Source organism: Ruditapes philippinarum, unplaced genomic scaffold (assembly GCF_026571515.1).
Source record: "Ruditapes philippinarum isolate M1 unplaced genomic scaffold, ASM2657151v2 ctg4181_1_1_1_1, whole genome shotgun sequence".
Taxonomy (NCBI): Eukaryota; Metazoa; Mollusca; class Bivalvia; order Venerida; family Veneridae; genus Ruditapes; species Ruditapes philippinarum.
This window is the reverse complement of record NW_026867173.1, coordinates 56,872-76,756: the sequence shown is the minus strand read 5'-3', so window position 1 is coordinate 76,756 and position 19,885 is coordinate 56,872. Positions and strand designations below refer to the sequence as shown.

General features: G+C 34.5%; 1 protein-coding gene across 1 annotated transcript in view; it reads left to right on the top strand.

Annotated features, from left to right (window-relative positions):
* The window catches only part of LOC132735141 (uncharacterized), a 32,163-nt gene extending 13,942 nt beyond the window's left edge, over positions 1–18,221 (top strand). Inside the window, exons 4-5 of the mRNA XM_060722041.1 lie at positions 16,010–16,987; positions 17,355–18,221. Of these exons, the coding sequence (XP_060578024.1) occupies positions 16,010–16,987; positions 17,355–17,839 (1,463 nt within the window). The 3' untranslated portion in view covers positions 17,840–18,221. The remainder of the gene's footprint in view (positions 1–16,009; positions 16,988–17,354) is intronic.
* Positions 18,222–19,885: the final 1,664 nt, after the last annotated feature.

Sequence of the window (19,885 nt, the reverse complement as noted above, 5' to 3'; positions counted from 1 at the left end):
GCCAAATATTCCTCCAGATTCCAAGCGGTATCTGAGCGGTCACCGAAGGCGTCTCGGCAGATTACTGACCGGGACCCGGATGGACGCCGTACGTTGCACGTATGGTCCTCAGGTGTCCGCAAGGATAGCATCGGGGTTATTAAAAAGACCCTACGGCAGGTAAAGCCTTGGACTGTGAATTAGGCGACCCGTTTTCAATTCTCGGACGGCGGTGAAGGTCACTTTCGTATTACAGAAGTTGTCAGTACCTTGCGAAAGTGAAAGAGATAATTACTATTAAACTGCTTGACAGACTGTCCAGGAACGATCCGGTGGCTGAACTGTGCTTTAGTATGTATATTCGAGTTGGCTTACTGTCATAGTCCTTAATACCACCATCATTCTCTTATTAGCCAGCGTGCAGGGCTGAATCGGTTAAATTACTAGACTTGTAATCTGGACATTGTGGGTTAAATTCCCGGGATGACCAAGTGAAATAACTAAAAGTCTTTCGAACGAGACTTTAAAGCGAGGTCCTGTGTATACTTGGATAGGTAAAATATGATAAACAAGATCAACAAGGAAAGGCGGAGTTCAATGAACGCAACCCCCACACGACCGAGCAACAAGAACCAGCGGCAAGGAGCCCAGGCGGACCCAAAACAAAAACAGGACAGGGCACGGACAGGTTAATCACTAAAATGATAAATGATTTGAAAAATTGTTTGGTGTCCTGATCTATTGGTCTTGTTTTTCATATGAAATTGGGGCATCTTGCTATTTGTATCTTGCGCTGTCCTCCAAAATCTAAAACGACTAATTCTCTTCTGGAGGACTCGCCTATACGGGCAACCGATGGCGAGTATTAAGAAACTCAATTACACACACATATTCTATCAGTTTCATACAAGTCAGAGGTTTCTTAAAGTTTTCAAGTTTCATTTACAATCTTTTATGGAAAACTTTGATTTCAAAGTGTAATATACCTTCCAAAACAGAAAGCAAAGGGGAAGAAATCAAATCCTGGAAGGCAAGTTGATATGCCAACAAAAGAGGGGGTGTGAATAACGGCCGGAAAATTGGATAGCATGCTATACGAATACCGTCCGACAGCCGACCGGATATCGCACGTATACTTTACCGTCACCGTACGATTGTTGCAAATAGGCTAGATAACGGAAGGCAATTGGACGTTTATCGTACGGTAGTCTGTCGATTACCTTTAAAATATCGGCCGGTATCAGGAAAGACGATGCCGAGGGTTTTCACCGGGTGACCGGGCGAGTACCCTTCGGAAACCGTCCGAATACCTAATGGACCACAGAGTGAGAATGACCGCCCACTTCTTCCCGGACATGATTGAAATGTTTCTCTCCGATCTCAAATTATCAACGGTGTCCCATCGATCCCTCTATACCGGCCGGTCCCCGCTTGTAATGTGACGTAGGCATTACTTTTTACTCATTAGAAAATTTTCGCTTTCTTTCGTTCAAACATATTTTCTTTAAACATTTTTTCTTTAAACATTTTGCGTTCCTTTTGAACAATCACAGGTGCACATAAGTAGTTAAGTTAAGAGCTTACTCAATTGGATTATATTTGATACTGAATAAAATGTTTATATCATTAAAACCAATGTCTAATTACAGTTGTATATCAATTTACTGCTAATATTTGAGGCCATTATTCAATTTACTGCTGTATAAATATGTCATGTGGGCACCATATCTGCACATGCGTTTTCGGTTACAAAAAGAATTGGTGCAATGAAGTAAGAATGCAAGTATGCAAACATAAAAATTATGACAATGAAAGATGTGATTACTTAAATAAAACATTAGAACATGTAACGTTGTGATAACGTGCTCATGCGACTCAAACTCTGCGCACCCTTTACGCTTCGGGCAGAAATTCTGCTTTCTCACAAATCACGAGATGTCTAATGGCATGATTGTGTCAAGATGGCGGTTACGCCAAAATTGTTTTATCTGTAATAAACAGCGACATTATAACTCTAGATCTGGTGTCAAGTCTGTCGATATGATTGAAAAAACAATCACTTTTTTAAGTGTAGAATCAAAATTATTGTTTAATTTAATGATGTCTCTTTCGAAAGCGGCCATTGTTTTGGAAATAAACGGTGTGATATTAAAAGTTATTTTCATAATATTTATGTTAGCGAAATAACTTTTCCTTATTTTAGTTCACAATTGACACCTTACTGTCTTGCAACCTTAACAAAACAGTATTTACTTTTTAAAATAAGTATCAAAATTAAAAAACAAATCATATCGTCAAGAATCTTGACGAAATTATTGTGATTGCAGAGATCAGGGTGGATCATTGGGTGGAAGATTGAGTTAGACTTTGTTGTTACTTTACTTGCTTTTTATGCTCCCCGAAAAATTTCGGGGTAGCATATAATCGCCGCCTTGTCCGTCTGTCCGTCCGTCCGTCCGTCTGCTTTTCTTGTCCTGGACATAACTTTGAAACAACAAGAGGTATCAACATGGTAGATAGATCTGATTGAGTAGGTGTGCAGTGCAAAAGAACTGTAACTCTGCCTTGCCTAATTTTTGAATTACCCCCCCCCCTTTGTTTATTTTACACTTTGAACATTGTCCGGGACATAAATTTAAAACTATAAGAGGTATCAACATGAAGCTTTGTAGGTTGATCGATCTTATTAAGTAGGTGTGCATTGCACAAGAATTGTCACTCTGCTTTGCCTAATTTTTGAATTATTCCCCTTTGCTTATTTTACATTTTGATCTTCGTGGGACAAACCTCTAAAACTATAAGAGGTATCAACATGATACTTTGTAGATAGATAGATCTCATTGAGTAGGTGTGCAATGTACAAGTACCGTAACTCTGCCTTGCCTACTTTTTGAATTATTCTCCTTTGTTTATTTTCACACTTTGAACTTTGTCCAGGACATAACTCTGAAACTATAAAAGATATCAACATGAAACTTTGTAGGTAGATAGATCTCATTAAGTAAATAACTGTTACTCTGCCTTGCCTAATTTTGGAGTTATTGCCCGTTGTTCATTTTGACACTTTGAACATTTTCGGGATATTACTCTTAAATTATAAGAGATATCAACATGAAACTTTGTAGATAGATAGGTCTCATTGGGTAGAAGTGCAGTGCTAAAGAATCATAACTCTGTCTTGCCTTATTTTGAAGTAATTGCCCTATGTTTATTTTTACTTTTTGACTTTTGTCCGGGACATAACTCTTAAGCTATTAGAGATATCAACATGAAACTCTGTAGGTAGATAGATATCAATGGATAGAACTGCAATGCTTAAAGAGCCTAAACAAAGCCTTGTCTAATTTTGGAGTTATTGCCCTTTGTTCATTTGTACACTTTGAATTTTATCTGGGACATAACTCTGAAACTATAAGAGAAATCATCAGTAAACTTCATAGAGAGATAGATGTCATGAAATAGAAGTGCAGTGCAAATAAAAAAAAACAAATCCGCCTTGCCTAATTTTGGAGTTTTTGCCCTTCGTTTATTTTTACTTTTTGACTTTTGTAGGGGACATAACTCTACAACTATTAGAGATACCAACATGAAACTTTGTAGGCAGATCGATATCATTGGAAAGAACTGCAATGCTTAAAGATTCTAAACAAAGCCTTGTCTAATTTTGGAGTTATTGCCCATTGTTCATTTTTACACTTTGAATTTTACCCGGGACATATCCCTGAAACTATAAGAGATATCATCAGGAAACTTTATAGATAGATAGATCTCATTGAAAAGAAGTGCAGTGCAAAAAAACATAACTCTGCCTTGCCTAATATTGGAGTGTTTGCCCTTTGTTCATTTTTAGATACTTTCATGTGTCCAAAACCTTCTCGGGGAGCATCACCCGGTTCAACCGATTCTTGTTACATATTGTTAAATTTTCCCTGTTTCACATTCTTGAGTTGTCGATGTTTGTATTTGTTATATTGCTGCATTTTTGTGTTCCTCTTGTACAAACGAAAGTGCACGTAAGTAGATAAGGAGAGAGCTTACAAAATATAATAATATTTAACCCATTACTGCATGAGCATTTTGTGAAAAATGGCTGTTTTCATCAAAAAGTCTCGAGCTCCCGTTACAAGTTCAAATTGCTATAAAACTATAAAATCTGCTTCAATACTAATCAAACTTGGCACATATGTTAACTGGAACATGGCTTTTGTAACAACATGATCCGTTTTAAATTTCCTGTTACCATGGCAACGAGGGGACATCTCAAAATTGCCAAAAATCACTATTTTGCGTTGATTTTTTCCCATCAAAATTGATTTCAAAGTGCTGCAACTTCTCAATGGATTCAGATAGAGTCAAAGCTTTTTCAGCGTTGTTACACGTTACCTTATGATCGACCTGAGGTCATTTTTAGCCTCTGACATGTCCAAAATGTTCTTGACGATGAGGTGGACTGCCACAACCTTCAAACCCCCCAAATAGAAGGGGCCACATCCCCCTTCAGTCAAACCCTGATGTACTTTTTGATGGGGGCCCCTTCACACCCAAGGCTTTTCAGCGTTGGTTACAAAGGCTTTTCAGCGTTGGTTACACCTTACCTTGTGATCGACCAGGATTTATTTTTAGCCTCTCACAAGTTAAAATTTTATAAGCGATGAGACGGGGGCACACCCCCCTTCTGGCAACCCCCTGATATACCTTTTTTTAATGGGGGTCGGCGCCAAAAAATGGTCACTTTTTTCAACAACATTTCTCAAACGAAAACATGTGTTTGGGCCCACTATTTTTGGCCTAAAAGAGGGGGGGGGGGTCGAAATTGCGTTGTTTCGCGTATATATGAGGTAGAGGGTTATTTTTGATAAATTTAAAATGTCTATATTATTCACACCAATGTGTAATTACAGTTATTAATCAGTTTAATGTATATCTTTAGGTAATTATTCCATATACTGTGGTATGTAGTGGAATTGTAATATACCTGCACTTTTGTAACTCTCTCATGAAGATGGGAGAAAGCAGAATATCATTTTATATATATTGTGACATATGGTACATGTATTATATACCTGCTACACAAAGACGCGAAAAAAGCAACAATGCAAAATAATGAAAAAACAACAATGCAAAAGATTTGTCAATGCGGTACAGGGAAAACCTTTTTTACTAAAAAGCAAAAATGTTCTTTTGTGAGAACATAATAAACATGACAACGTTCGACTTTTCGTATATTTATGTTTAAATAGTTTCGCATTCTTGAATCACAAAGGCAGACGGATAACAAAATCATGTGAAAGTACAACACATAAATTGGTTTATTCATATTGTGGCTGATAAGTTATCAGAAAACACAAAATAAAAGCCATACAAAAAAACGACATGTATCAATTAAAGCAACAAAATAAATATAACAATCAAAACGTTAGCAATGTAAGAAGTGAACATTAATGGACCATACAGAACTGCATCTAAAGGTTGGATTTATGATTTATTTTTCAGAACAGTATAAGTAGGCCACAAAACTAAAATTATAAGAGATATCAACATGAAACTTTGTAGATAGATAGGTCTCATTGGGAAGAAGTGCAGTGCTAAAGAATCATAACTCTGTCTTGCCTTTTTGAGGTTATTGCCCTTTGTTTATTTTGACTTTTTGACTTTTGTCCGGGACATGTATTTAACGAGTGCACAAATTGCATTTTATATATGTTTGATAATTGTTGGCTTTTCAAAACTCATTTCTTTATTTATGAAATCAGAGGAGGTTCCACTTAAATAATGCATGTATTTAACGAGTGCACAAATTGCATTTAAGTATATTTGATAATTGTTGGCTTTTCAAAACTCATTTCTTTATTTATGTAATCAGAAGAGGTTCCGTTTATTTTTCAGAACAGTATAAGTAGGCCACAGAACTAAAATTATACTAACTACAATGATTCTAGAGCCGAATCATTTCAGAATTATATTCTGAATCTCCCTGTCAACTTTCATTTACAAGAAATAGCAAATAGTCACATGTGTTATTTAGATACAAAACACCTGCTTATTTTTTGAAAAAAATCACACTCATCCAGGATTCGAATTTAGCACTTTTCAACTTGCAAATTTTTGCCAGTAGCAAAATGTTTAACTTGAAATTGACGAAGTGAATTTGCATTTCCATGATCTCATATGCTATCTTTTATCATTGTTATACGCATTGACAATGTATTAATCTTTGAACATATAATAATATGACAAATGATATTATATAAGCTGCATGTTTATTGAATGTTAGAAACATATTTAACACTAGTATCTAAAACACATGCCTCCTCTTGTATCGAAACATAAACAATTCAACACGGGAGGCCAATGAGACCATTATATGCATCATGGAGAAAAATGAATGATGAGCTTGACTGATCGAAAAGATAAGATCGATTCAACTTGGACTGATACCTGACACATATTTTCCGAATGCATGACAGACATGCCCGAGCATTCTTTTCAGGTTTTTAGAAGCGAATTTGGAATGAAATTTTAGCCAAACATTGGTTTCTTTTTCAATTTTGTATATTAATGATAATGAGCATATCCCAATACAGGTGAAATATTAAATACATAAAAACATATTGTAAGATTCAGCAAATGATATAGAACATATCTTTATAAAAAAATTTACTTTTTGTTCGGGGTAGCTTCAGTAAAAGGGGGTTTTGACTCCATTCTATATCATTCTTCGCAGACAATATGAAGTTGATTCATATGACTATATTTGTTGAGTTGGTTGCCAGGTATCTTTCATGTTCTTAGGAATATATCTCATATGGGGTTGCGATGTGAAAGGACTGTATTTTTTTTTGGTTTAATGGCCTTTGCTTGTCCAACTTTTTGTTAAGTAGGCTCATATGGGACCTATAGGGTTTTATTTGAATTGGTCTGTAGGCATACTTTAGTGCCTTAAAGTGTCCAACCTCATGTTATCCGTTAGCTTCTTCTTACAAAATTAAAAGTAAACTTTAAATTACAAAAAACATGTTATTTTCGGTTTAAAAAGTTTTCATCTAAAGAGTAAGTTATATATACTTATTCCAAGTGATAAACTTGACTGACAGATTATCATGCTATAACATAGGAAAGCAACAAGCTACTGAATGAATATGTACAAAACTCATGATCCCTTGTCAGCCTTTACACCAAAATGACTATTATCACTGACTGTTAGCCATCATGGTGCATTGTTTTCACTTTTTATGTAAATTGAATAATTGAATACTTTTGAGCTTATTACTGTTAAAATATTATTCAACAGTCTCCCAACCATGCAAGATTATAAAAAAGAAAAAAACACACTTACAAATATTTATAAGAAATTGCAGGGTGGCTATATTTCTACTGTGTTACTAACGCAGCAATGGCTATTTTTGCATATTTTACCTATAATTATATAGTAAAACTATAAAAGCTCAAAAGGTGAATGTTAATAAATCACACTTGATACACGACAACATAAAAAAGCTATTAAAACGCTTGAACAGCAATTTTAAACGAATGACATTTAGGCTGCTAGGCCACTGGAAAATAAAAACTATCTGATTTTTAGCTCACCTTGCACATAGTGCAGGTGAGCTTTTAGGATGGCCAATCAAATGCGTCCGGTGTCCGGCGTCCGTCCACATTTTATTCAAACGACATCTTCTATAATACCACTTGGCCAATATTAATGAAACTTGGCAGGAATACTCTTTGTATGAAGCTCTATCAAGATTGTTCAAAGAATGCCATTCCATGCTAAACTCTGGTTGCTATGGCAACTAAAAGAAAAAACTTAAAAGTTCTTATACTTCAAAATGGAAAGGGCTAGAGCTTAGATATTTCTCACAAGGCATTAGCTTGTTGGTTTCTACAAAGTATATTCAAATTATGGTCTAGAGTTGAAAATTGGTCTCTGTTTTGGGGGTTAAAGGGTTTTTTTATTGCAAGGTTATATAGACTTTCTTTGTAGGGATAAATTGAGATAGTGTATCTTGTATTTTTTGTCTCAACAGACATTGTTATGAAGATTTTTCTGTTAAAGCATTAGAAAGATGAAAAGGTTGTTGAATGTGAATGTTAATTCAAAACAGAGTCAATCAGAATAGCACAAATTTGAGAGCTACAGTGAAGTTGATTTCCCCATTCAATAATGGATTCTTCCATTAATTTCGTAACACCATCAGAAAGGAGACTGTGTCATTTCCGAAATACAATGTAAAATATTTCGGTTCTTGACATTGACTTGCACATTTTATTGTGTAAGATATTACGCAAAGAAACGAAGTGAACAAAAAATGTTGTATTTTTTTCACAGAAATTAGCTGATTAAGATAAAAGTTTAATTTACAGTACGTATATTACTTTTACGATTCCTTCCGGTCTGCGGGAAAAACCATTTCAACAGTCTTACTGATGAACGAAATGTGTCATAATATTTCATTCTGAGAACAAACATACAGTTGAAATCATTAAATAATGCATATCAATCATTCCTTTTTTGCCTCTGAAAACATCTTTATCAATCTGACCTCGAGTGGAGATTGTAAACAAAACTAAACCGGAAGTATGACAAAATGGCGGCCATGGCTAGAAAATTGAGAAATTTTGTAACATAATCTCGTATTTTATAACAAAGAAGCGAAGATGAATACAATAATGGGTGTTATTCGTTGAAACAGGTATTTTTTTTAACTATTTGTGAAGTATTAAGGCATGACATTCAGTATTTATGTAAATATCACCTCCCGTGTTATGATTTCTAAAATTATACATGTACACATGTGTTATTGACCTCAGTAAATGTAAGTGAAAATGGAACAATAATTATGGTAATTATCCATGGTGCTAGTAATACTTAATTACTTTTATCATATTGTTAACTAAGTAAGAAGCTTACGTGATTTAAAAATTACCTAACCTCACAACATTATCAATTTAAACTTGAAAATCTACTCAAAAATGACTTCCCAAATAGTAATTTTTAAAACAATTCATGAAAATGATTCAAGTAGAAAAATAACACAAGAAAAAACTGATTTGACTCATGAAAATTTTGGCCAAACAGTCTGCCACATGAAATTCTGACCTTCCTGAGATCCCTGCTGTTTGTTGTTTTTTTTATAACATTTTACAAGATTTAATTTTACAATTAAACCTGTGTATAGAGCCACTCATTTGAACAGAAAGACGTTTTTGTAGAAGTTCTAATATGATAAACCACAGATGCTTGGGATAAGATCCTGTCCCCAAAATGATATCCCTGAGTAAACACTATCAAAAAATATTTTAATATTTAAACACTAATGGGATATCTGTTACGACTATAATACTGGTTTTCGAAAAAAAGTTACATATATAAAAAAAATACTGTTTACCATCATGTATTGAGACTTGATTCCTGGCAAGCAGGCAAATTGGTTAGACCATTTTTGGTAACAGTTTTCTCATGATATTTAGTATACAGCATTTACACATTGTCCCATACCATGGGATTCGATTTCAGGACTGTCACTCATCCACTTCATTAAGGGTGTAACACTATACGGTACTCACGGTATACCGTACTGTTTTCACTTGGTACGGTTCACAGTATGACAAATCACCCGTACAGTACAGGATGGTACAGCATTTTAAACCATTTTCAAGGGGGGCAATTATTTCAGTAAAAATTGCAGAAGATGAATTTAAATCAGGGTCAGTGTCTTTTTAGTCAAAATATAGAAGCATTTTGGATTTAAGGTGAAAAAATAATTGGGAGACTGCTATTTCTTTGTGCTGAATTTATTTTTCTGACATTGTTATTTTGTAAAAACTTACAATCGGATGAAACTGCCTTTTTGGAAACACATTTTGGCAAGCTGAAATTCGTGAATAAATGATAATACGATATCTTGACACATTTTCAAGTAAACCCCACATTGTTGAATCCAAAATATTGTCATTAGACGAGTTATGGCTACGCTATTTTGTTGGATATTTTCCATACGTTCCATATTGTCAACAGGTATATGTAACTGTTAGTAAATACGTTTTAACGGTTATGAATGTGTTAGAGGTGAGTAAAGTAAAATAAGTTTTGTGTTCAGCTTATGCTCATTGTTACACGTAGTCAGCAAATTGTCTCATCCAGTACATCTAACTTTTGAACATTTTAATTTTTTCTGTTAAACTTGAGTAATTTATCTAAAATAGTTATCACCTTACATATGACAATACAAATGTGATGTTTCTAACACCTGTGATTCTATATTGAATTATATTTTTATTGTAGGTATTTTACTTCTCAAAGCTTCAGAAAATATTAAATTTTTGAGCATTTTACTTGAAGTTTAACTATCAAAATGTCAATAGAAAACATAATTTTGTTACATCACACCTTTAAATTAATTTTGCTTAATACATCTATGTGAAAATATAAAGTTTAAATGGATTACAGACAATTTTCTTTAGTCAACCCGTATCTTGATACGTATCGTATCATGGACACTGTGAGCTGAGCGTATCGTTACACCCTTACACTTCATGTTTACTGACTTCATTAAATTCATAATAATGGTCAATGGTAGGAGTATTTCATAACAACTTTCTCAGCAACTACTTATCACAGCCTCTTGATATTTGGTATACAGCATTAACATGTAGTCACTTATCATGAGATATTTCAGGTATGTGGCTCATCCACTTCCCGTTTTCTGACTTAGTTAAATTTTCGGCATTAATTGTAAATGGAAGGAAATTTCCATAACAGTTTTCTCAGCAACTACATATCACAGCCTCCTGATATTTGGTATTGTGACTGAATTAACACGTGGTCCTAAGTTCAGGTCTGTCGCTTATCCACTTCCTGTTTACCGACTTAGTTAAATGTTCGACATTAATGGTCAATAGTAGCAAATTTTTGTAACATCACAGCCTCATGAGTCATGTTATTTGGTATAAAAATGCAACCCAGCCATTTTTGTCTTTGACTAATTTTTTTGAAGTATTATCCAAATTTGTACTTCGTCTTGTTAATTATGATGTCATTGTTAAAATTTTTATGATGTAAACACACTACAGGGAGTGTATTTTTTAGCAACCTGTACTTTAAAGAAAAGAAAAAATAGGTTTCTATACACTTGTTTGCATTCCTGTTGCTGTTGGCCAAAAAACTTTACATTTGACACTAACCTTTTAATGACATTAAAGAATTTTATAAACCAAAAAGAAAAATACTTTTAAGATCTATTCCTTAAGGTGAGCGATATAGGGCCATCATGGCCCTCTTGTTTTTCTTTTTATGTAACTTTTTAATGACAAGGTATGTCTTTGGAACTTAATTTAGCTTCGTTTTAATATCTTTGACAAACTTCCACAACATTAAAATTAAGGCTACTAGACCGCCAACTTCACAAAAATGATAAAAAAGAAAAAAATATCGAAGTATTTTTTAGCTTATCTGACCACGAAATGGTCAAGGTGAGTTAAAGTGATGGGTCTATGTCCGGCGTCCGTTGTCTTGCGTTGTGTGTTGTGCGTCGTGCGTCGTCAACAATGGGGTTGTTAACAGTCTAGCAGTCACAGTTTTGATTGGATCATCATCAAACTTCAGAATGTTTGTCTCAATAAAATAAAGATCAAGTTCGAATATGGGTCATCTCGGGTCAAATACTAGGTCACAAGAGCTTAAAATAGAGAAAGCTTGTTAACACTCTAGTGGCTGCAGTTTTGATCCAAATTCCCTGGAATCAGTCAGGAAGGTTGTTTTGATAATTTCTAGGTCAAATTTGAATATGGGTTATTTCTAGTCAAAGACTAGGTCAAAGGAGCTAAAAATAGAAAAATCTTGTTAACACTCTAGTGGCGGCAATTGTTATCCTAATATTCTAGAAATTTGTCAGGAATGTTGTTTTGATGATTTCTAGAACAAGTACGAAGATGGGTCAACTAGGATGGGTCATCTTTTGATCAAACTTTCCTGACTATTGGTTAGGAAGGTTGTTTTATTTCTTGGTCAAGTTCGAAAATGGGTCATCTCAAGTCAAAAAATTGGTCACAGGAGCTAGAAATAGAAAAAAGCTTGTTAACACTCTAGTGGCTGCATTTTTTATTCAAATATGATCCTGAAAATCGGTCAGGAAGATTATTTTGATGATTTCTAGATCAATTTTGAATATGGGTCATCTCCAGTCAAAAACTAAGTCACAGGAGATAGAAATAGAAAAATCTTGTTAACACACCAGTGGCTGCAGTCTTGATCAAAATATTCTGGAAATTTGTCAGGAGGTTGCTTTGATGATTTCTAAGTCAAGTTTGAATATGGGTCACCTGGGGTCAAAAGCTAGGTCATACTGCCCAAACATGTTGTTGATGGGTCAGGGGAGCAATCTAGGGCCATCATGACCCTCTTGTTATTCTTCTTTTTATATATTCTTTAAATTTAAACAAGAATTGTCTTAAGAACTCCATTAAATGCGTTTATTGTTTTTATAACATTTCTACTCTTAAATTATAAGCCGCTCGACCGCTAGGGCGCCAACTGCACAAAACGTGATTTTATAACAAGATAGTTTCTTAAGTTTTTATATCTACTTTTATTTTTTTCCTAACATTTCTTCAACTTTTAGGTCGCTAATTAAAATGATAAAATCCTTAAATTCTCTTAAAAAGATTTATCTTTTTAAATATCAAGAAATGCTTTAAGAACTTCAGAAGGTGCCATTTTTTATAACAGTTATAGAATACTAAAATGTGGGGCTACCAGGCCGCTGGAAAACAAAAATCATTCTGAATATGATTTTTTTTTCTTTTTAAATGATAAGATATGTCTTTAAAACTTAACTCAGAATCGTTATAATTTCTTTGACAAACGACTACAACATAAAATTTGAGGCCGCTAAGCAGCCAACTTCACGAAATAATAAAATAAAAAAGTTTTCTCGAAGTGTTTTTTAGGCCTGTTTCAAAAACGAGCCGTCTTATAGTCCCCCCACCTGGCTGTTGGTCTGGCGGAATGGCGGCGTCCAATTTTTTCCGGAGATGTCTCCTACATGCATCAAGGAATTTGAATTGTTTTGTTTGTTTAATTTTACCCTTTTGCAACAGTATTTCAGTCATATAGGCGGTAGTTTCCTAACCATCGTTCCTGGAGAGTTACACCAGTACTAGACTACCTTCTTCCGAGCTTAGCTAATAAAGCATCTCCCGGGGATCGAATCCACGCCAGAAAGGTAACTGGATTAGAAGTCATTGACTCTAACCCCTCGACCACGGAGGCGGTTAGGAATTTTAATGAAACTTCATAGAACTGTTCAACACTATGAGAAGCTGTGTCGCGCATATAAATAAGGTCTCTCGGTCAAAGGTCAAGGTCACACTTAAAGGTCATTGAAAAATGATTGTCCGGAGAAAAAACATGAATTGAGGGATTTCTATTTTGTGTAAAATTTTGTCCCTGTGGTCAAGGTCAAGCTTACACATAGGATTCAGATAGAAATGTGAAAATGTGTATTCGGACCATTTAGTCATAATTTATTGAGGGATGGAAACACAAATGGTCATTATCTTGACTACGGGGCCGAAACATGTATTTAAGGTTATTACATGCCAGGCCAAGGTCACTAAACTTAATGAAATATAGAAATTTTGTCCAGCGCATATCTCATAAAGATATGGAGGAATTCTAATGAAACTTCATAGAAATGTTCACCACTTTTAGAAGCAGTGTCACACAAGGTCGTAGGTCAAAGTCACTGAGAGGTCATTGAAAACGCTTGTCCGGTGCAAAACTTCTACATTCAGAAAATGATTTCATAACCAATGAATACTCTTTTCCTGTTCGATTTTTTTAATCCAGTATCGATTCTGAGGACATTTGATTTTAGGGGAGGCTATGCCTCTCCAATTTCGCGGTAATCAGGTGAAAAAAATAGCACCGTGATGTTTTAAAGCTGACTCCTCACTTATCACCGTTATTTACAAGTTAAAGGAATGTTTTGTTCTTAACCATCATACTTACTTTTTGTAAAGTTTATAGTTCTCAGAGAACCCTTGGTTTAAACGTTTTCTAAATTTTAAAATCACTACTCACGTTTACTGCAGCTGTAAATAAGTCATGCGTCCGTCATAAATACTTTTGATACTTTAACCCTTAAACTCTTAACTACTATATTGGGAAAATTAAAAACAAAACACATTATTGTAAAGTACAGAATAAATGTTTGAATTATTTGGCAAAATATTGTTTTTATTTTTGAACACAATTTTCCAATTACTACGCAGCGACCAACTGTGCATAACGGGTAATTAAGTAGAACGTTGCCGTTGTGAATTATTGTAAGAGAATACCGTAGTCTCACTATCATGAATGTTCTTTGTTGTTATAATCAATTAATAATCCTTAAAATATTATTAAAAAAGACAAATAATGATTAACTGTCGCTTACATCAGAGACTGATTCATGTCTGCGTTATAACTAATAAAATCTAACTTATTAGTATACGTAGGAGGCTGTACGCCAAAAACGCACACAAAACCGCTATGTAATATAGCTGTTACTAAATTATTTGCATACATTTAACTAAGAATTCACTGATGGTGATGAACATATAGTTTGTAAACATTATATTCCTGAACCATTTCGCCGAAAAAAAAGAACGCTTTTTAACAACAAATTCAGTAAGGACCCTGCACAAGAAAACATTTTACATGGCAAAATAAAAAACAATACTTATATTCTCATCTCAAATAATTCATCAATCAAACTTTTGACATAAAAGTATCTTTTAAAACAATGGGTCTGGCAATAGATAGATCCCTACTCTGACCTTTTATTTGAATAAGAATATGTGCTCTTTTGTTAAGGTGAAAGTTTTAATGTATCCACTAATCTAGACAGGTCAGTGATCTATACAACCAGTTGTTTAGTTAACTACGCTTGTTTTAATCCCAATAAAACATTCAAATATTTGGGGTAAAAAACATGACCAAAGTACCTAGTAGTCGTTCACCCGGCGGTGATCTCATTAAACTGATTATAGATTCGAATTTATTAGAAAACACAAATAAAAGAATGTGTTTCGGTACAACAACAAGAATCGGAAGTAGCGAACATTTAAATGACAGAAAGTCAGATGTTGTCAAATATGTTTTGTTACCGGAACAGAACAAGGCAATGATTATTTTAGAGAAAGATGCAAGGATCAGTCTTCAATCAAATGAATGACCCCGTATTGTGTAATTAGAAAGTTTATTCAATTCTAGGGCAACGCATCATAATTTGATAGTCCACGTGTAATAAAATTCAAATTTTCGATACAGATAAATAAAAGAAAAATTTAAAGCATAAGAAGCTTTAAAAAACCAAAACAAAATAAAACGCATGTATATACGAATGACTTGCAGTCGAGCATTGGGGATTCATCCACATATTTTACGAAACTTTAATTTGAAAACGATATTTTTCCCTGAAGTAATTAATTTTTACAATAATTTGAATAAATAGAATCAAAAACTTATATATTTGTGTTTTAAAAAATCGGCAGCATAAGGAATTTCGTATTCATTTTACAACACTTGTAAAATTACCACAGAAAATGTTGTTTCAAACACGCTATTTATAAGACAATTCATAGAACTGACGCTTCGATGTTCTCATCTATTTGCGGGATATGGTAAGACGTACATGATCGATAGGGATAAAAACATCAGTAACGATAAATGGCGAAATGATTTTTGTAATAATTGGAATTATAGCACATCTTAAGTTAAAAGAAAAGAAACTATAAGCCTGAAATATTCTGTCATAGCCTCCCCATCAGTACATTTAGTGCTTTGATTATGTTAGTTAGCCATCAGTATAGAGCTGGTCAGACTGTATAAATATACAGGCTGGTTTTCCTCTATACTGGTGGAAAGGGCTGATCACTGTCGCCTCACGTAGGGACAATGCTAATCAATGTTCAATCAGCAGCAGAATAAACGACCTTTCGTGTATTATAATGTTGTTGTTTTTTTTCTTGCAATTTATCATTATAGTCACTGCACAGCCATCTATGATAGACCAGAAAGAACTTAACATGATGTGGAAAAGAACGGATAAAAACAAACATGAAATCTATGAAGAATGTGAGCGGATAAGCAAGTTCATAGAAAATATGTCAAGCTCCATTGTGCACGTTTGGCCGGCTTACGACACAAATGCAAATGATGATATCGTGTTTGTTGTAATCACTACTAAGGACATCGATGACGATCTGCAGGTCAAAGACAAACTTGAAAAGACTGGTTACAATGTCTTTGTTACTCGTGTTGATTCGTGTAGCAAAGAATCAGAACAAGTTTTACAAAAAGTAGATCAATTGGAGACAAATCAATGCTTTTCTAAATTAGAAGATTTAGGAAGCGTTATCAATAAGCACTCTGACCGACTTCTACGAAATCATCAATATCTATCTGCTATATCAGGAAGTAATGTTAGATCTGAAAGGTTTAGTTTAGGGCAATCCGAGCATTTTGTTTCTTTCCAATCATGCATTGTTTTATATGTTATTGCAAAAGGTAAAATTCCACTGCACGAAAATAAATTTGAAGACAATTTAGATGGCATTCCAGTTGATGTTAGAGAAGGTATTTTTCAGAGAACAATTTTGCCGTCAGAAAGGTATAGCAAACCTGTCAAAATGGGTTGCCAAATTACATCAAATAGGACTCAATCATTTGGAACGTTGGGTGGTTTCTTTTACCATGAAGACTTTGGATTATGCGGTGTCACGTGTGCACATGTTGTGTTAGACGAAGCAATGATACATGATTTAAGAGGAGAAAAGAAAGTTTGGTCAAGAGAAGAGTCGCCAATGGTTTTCCATCCAAACACAACACAAGATGAATATAAGCTTGGTCCTGTGAAAGAAGCAGTTTACCGAACTGGAAGTGAAGATTCAAGTGGTATCGATATTGCTGTTTTCAAAATAGAAGGTGCAACCCCTGATTCCGGTTTTTTTCCAGAAGAACCAGGTACTTTACCAAACCTCGACCTAAAATACATCTATATAAGATATTTATCATTAGACTATGTTAGTATGTAGTAGATATTGTATACCTTACTTTGTACTGCATAATTTCTTTCTAAATCAACAAATTGTATCCACCAGATTCCTATATATTCTTAATGATTTAACATATTATGTTTGACATTATGTAATGGTACATGTTCCTTCAACCATTTTTATAAAGAAAAATTTACAGTTAAGGCAGAAAATATCAACGTTGACAGTCACATGAAGTCAACAAGACATTACAATTATTTGTCGTGACAATGTCCCTGTTATAGTATTTATGTTGAATATCATATAAGTAATCACTGTTTTTTTTTTCATCCTAGAGATGTGTTTCGAAACTGGAAGAACTCTAGGGACATCTGATCTAAAAAAGAAAACACCGGTCTTTAAATATGGGCGGACGACCGCACTCACTAGAGGGTATATTGAGTTTGAAAATACCACTGTCCGAATGATTAAATTTGAGCGTAAGTATACACTTGGCAGCAATGAGTATACTTTTCTTTTAAAAAACCAAATAGAAGTCAGACCTGAATCATCTTTATGCACTCAATTGTTCAATGACTTTGGTGATTCTGGTGCTTTCGTGTTCGTAAAGGACTCTGACAATCAGTTAGTGTGTATTGGAATTTGTGTTGGTAAACTAAATACAAACGGTGTTGTTATCCCGATAACTGCTGTTAAAGGGGATCTCGGTATTACAAAGTTTTGTGATTTTAGATTGAATCGTCTTTGTGAGAAAATCAAGGAAATGGACAAAAAGCTAGACACGATTCTAGTAAGGTTGCCTTCAAATTCAATGCAATAAACCAAGAAACGACACATTACTGTTTGTTCTTAGTCCTGACCTATGGGGCTATGGTTAATTATAGTGAAACAAATGTCAAGGTATGACCGTTTTGAGTCATTTGATGACCATGCTTGTATCTGTCGGCCAGAAACACGGACGAATGCGAATGTCAAAAGTATTTCCGACATCGCTGAGAATTATTTCCACGTTACCATTCAGGTCCTGTCTATTCTTTGGTCTTGGTAATAAAAATCGCATTCTTTGAGAATGAGACTTGAAAATAAGACGTGTAAGCGGTACGTGCGTACCGAGGCCATAAATGACGAACAATATCTTTACGCTGATTGTGTTTTTGTTGTTGTCTCTTTTTTGTTTAATTTGTTTTTTTGGGTTTTTTTCCGGATTTTTGTATCGTTTTTTTTATGCCACCGCAGCAGCTGAGATGCGGTGGCATAAAATATATATATATTTTATATTGCGATTCACCTGTGTGTGTGTGTGTGTGTGTGTGTGTGTGTGTGTGTGTGTGTGCGTGTGCGTGTGCGTGTGCGTGTGCGTGTGCGTGTTTGTATGTGTGTTTATACATTATAGATTATTCAGTGAACTTAAAAAATCATCTTGTGAAAAATCCCATTGTCCAATTTCAACCAAACTTGGCAGGATTGATCCTTGGATAAAGGGCTTTCAAAGTTGTTCAAAGACTTTAATTCCATGCAGAAATCTGGTTTCCAGGGTAACCAAAAGGAATTATAGGAATAAATTGTAAAAATATTCAATATGTAAAGACCCACAAGGCATAGATATTTTGTATAAGGCATTGTCTGGTAGACCTCTACCAAGATTGTTCAAATTATAACCCTGGGGTGAAAATTTGTTCCGCCCCGGGGGGGTCATTGATTTTCACTGTATGTACATATAGGTAAAACTTAAAATACCTTCTTGTCTGAAAGTACAAGGCTTAAAGCTTTGATATTTGGTACACTATATGATGTCATATATAGGTACTTTACCTAAGTTGTTCAAATTTTGCCTCTAGTGTCAAAATTAGCTCCGCCTTGGGGGTCATAAGTTTTAATAACATGTATATGTATATGGTAAAACTTTAAAATATCATCTTTTCAAAATTGACAAATGCTAGAGGTGAGATATTTTGCATGAAACATTGTGAAGTAAACCTCTACAAAATTTGTTCAAAATTTAGCCCTTGGGTCAAAATTTGCCCCGCCCCGGGGGTCATTGATGTTCTCTACATGTACATATAGTAAATAAATTGAAATTATTCTTGTCTAAAGGTACAATGCTTAGAGCTTTGATATTTGGCTTATAGTATCATCTATAGGAACTCTACTAAAGTTGTTCAAAATTTGCCTCTAGAATCAAAATTAGCCCTACCCCCGGGGGTCATAGGTTTTCCTTATATGTAAAAACTTTAAAAACATAATCTTTTCTAAATTGACAAAGGCCAGAGGTTAGATATTTTGCATGAAACATTGTGTAGTGACCCTCTAGCAAGATTGTTCAAATTATAGCCCTGGGGTCAAAATTGGTCCCGCCCCGGGGCCATTGATTTTCACAATGTATTTTTATTAAAAAACGTTAAATCTTCTTGTCTTAAGGTACAAGGCTTAGAGCTTTGATATTTAGTATATAATATCATCTATAGGTCCTGTACCAAAGTTGTTTTAATTATGTCATAGTGTTAAAATTGCCCTGCCTCAGAGGCGATAGTTTTTCATAATTATATGTTTATAGTAAAAACTTAAAAAAATCATCTTATCTGAATTGGCAAAGGCCAGAGGTTAGATATTTGGCATGAGAATTTACGTAGTGAACCTCTACCAAGATTGTTCGAATTATAGCCTCTGGTCAAAATCGGTCTCGCCCCGGCGGTCATTGATTTTGACTATTTACATATAGTAAAAAATTTGAAAATCTTCTTGTCTGAAGTTACAAGGCTTAGAGCTTTGATGTTTGCTATATGATATCATCTATAGGTCCTCTACCAAATTTGTTCAAATTTTGCTCCTGGTGTCAAATTAGCCCTGCCTAGGGGGGCATTGATTT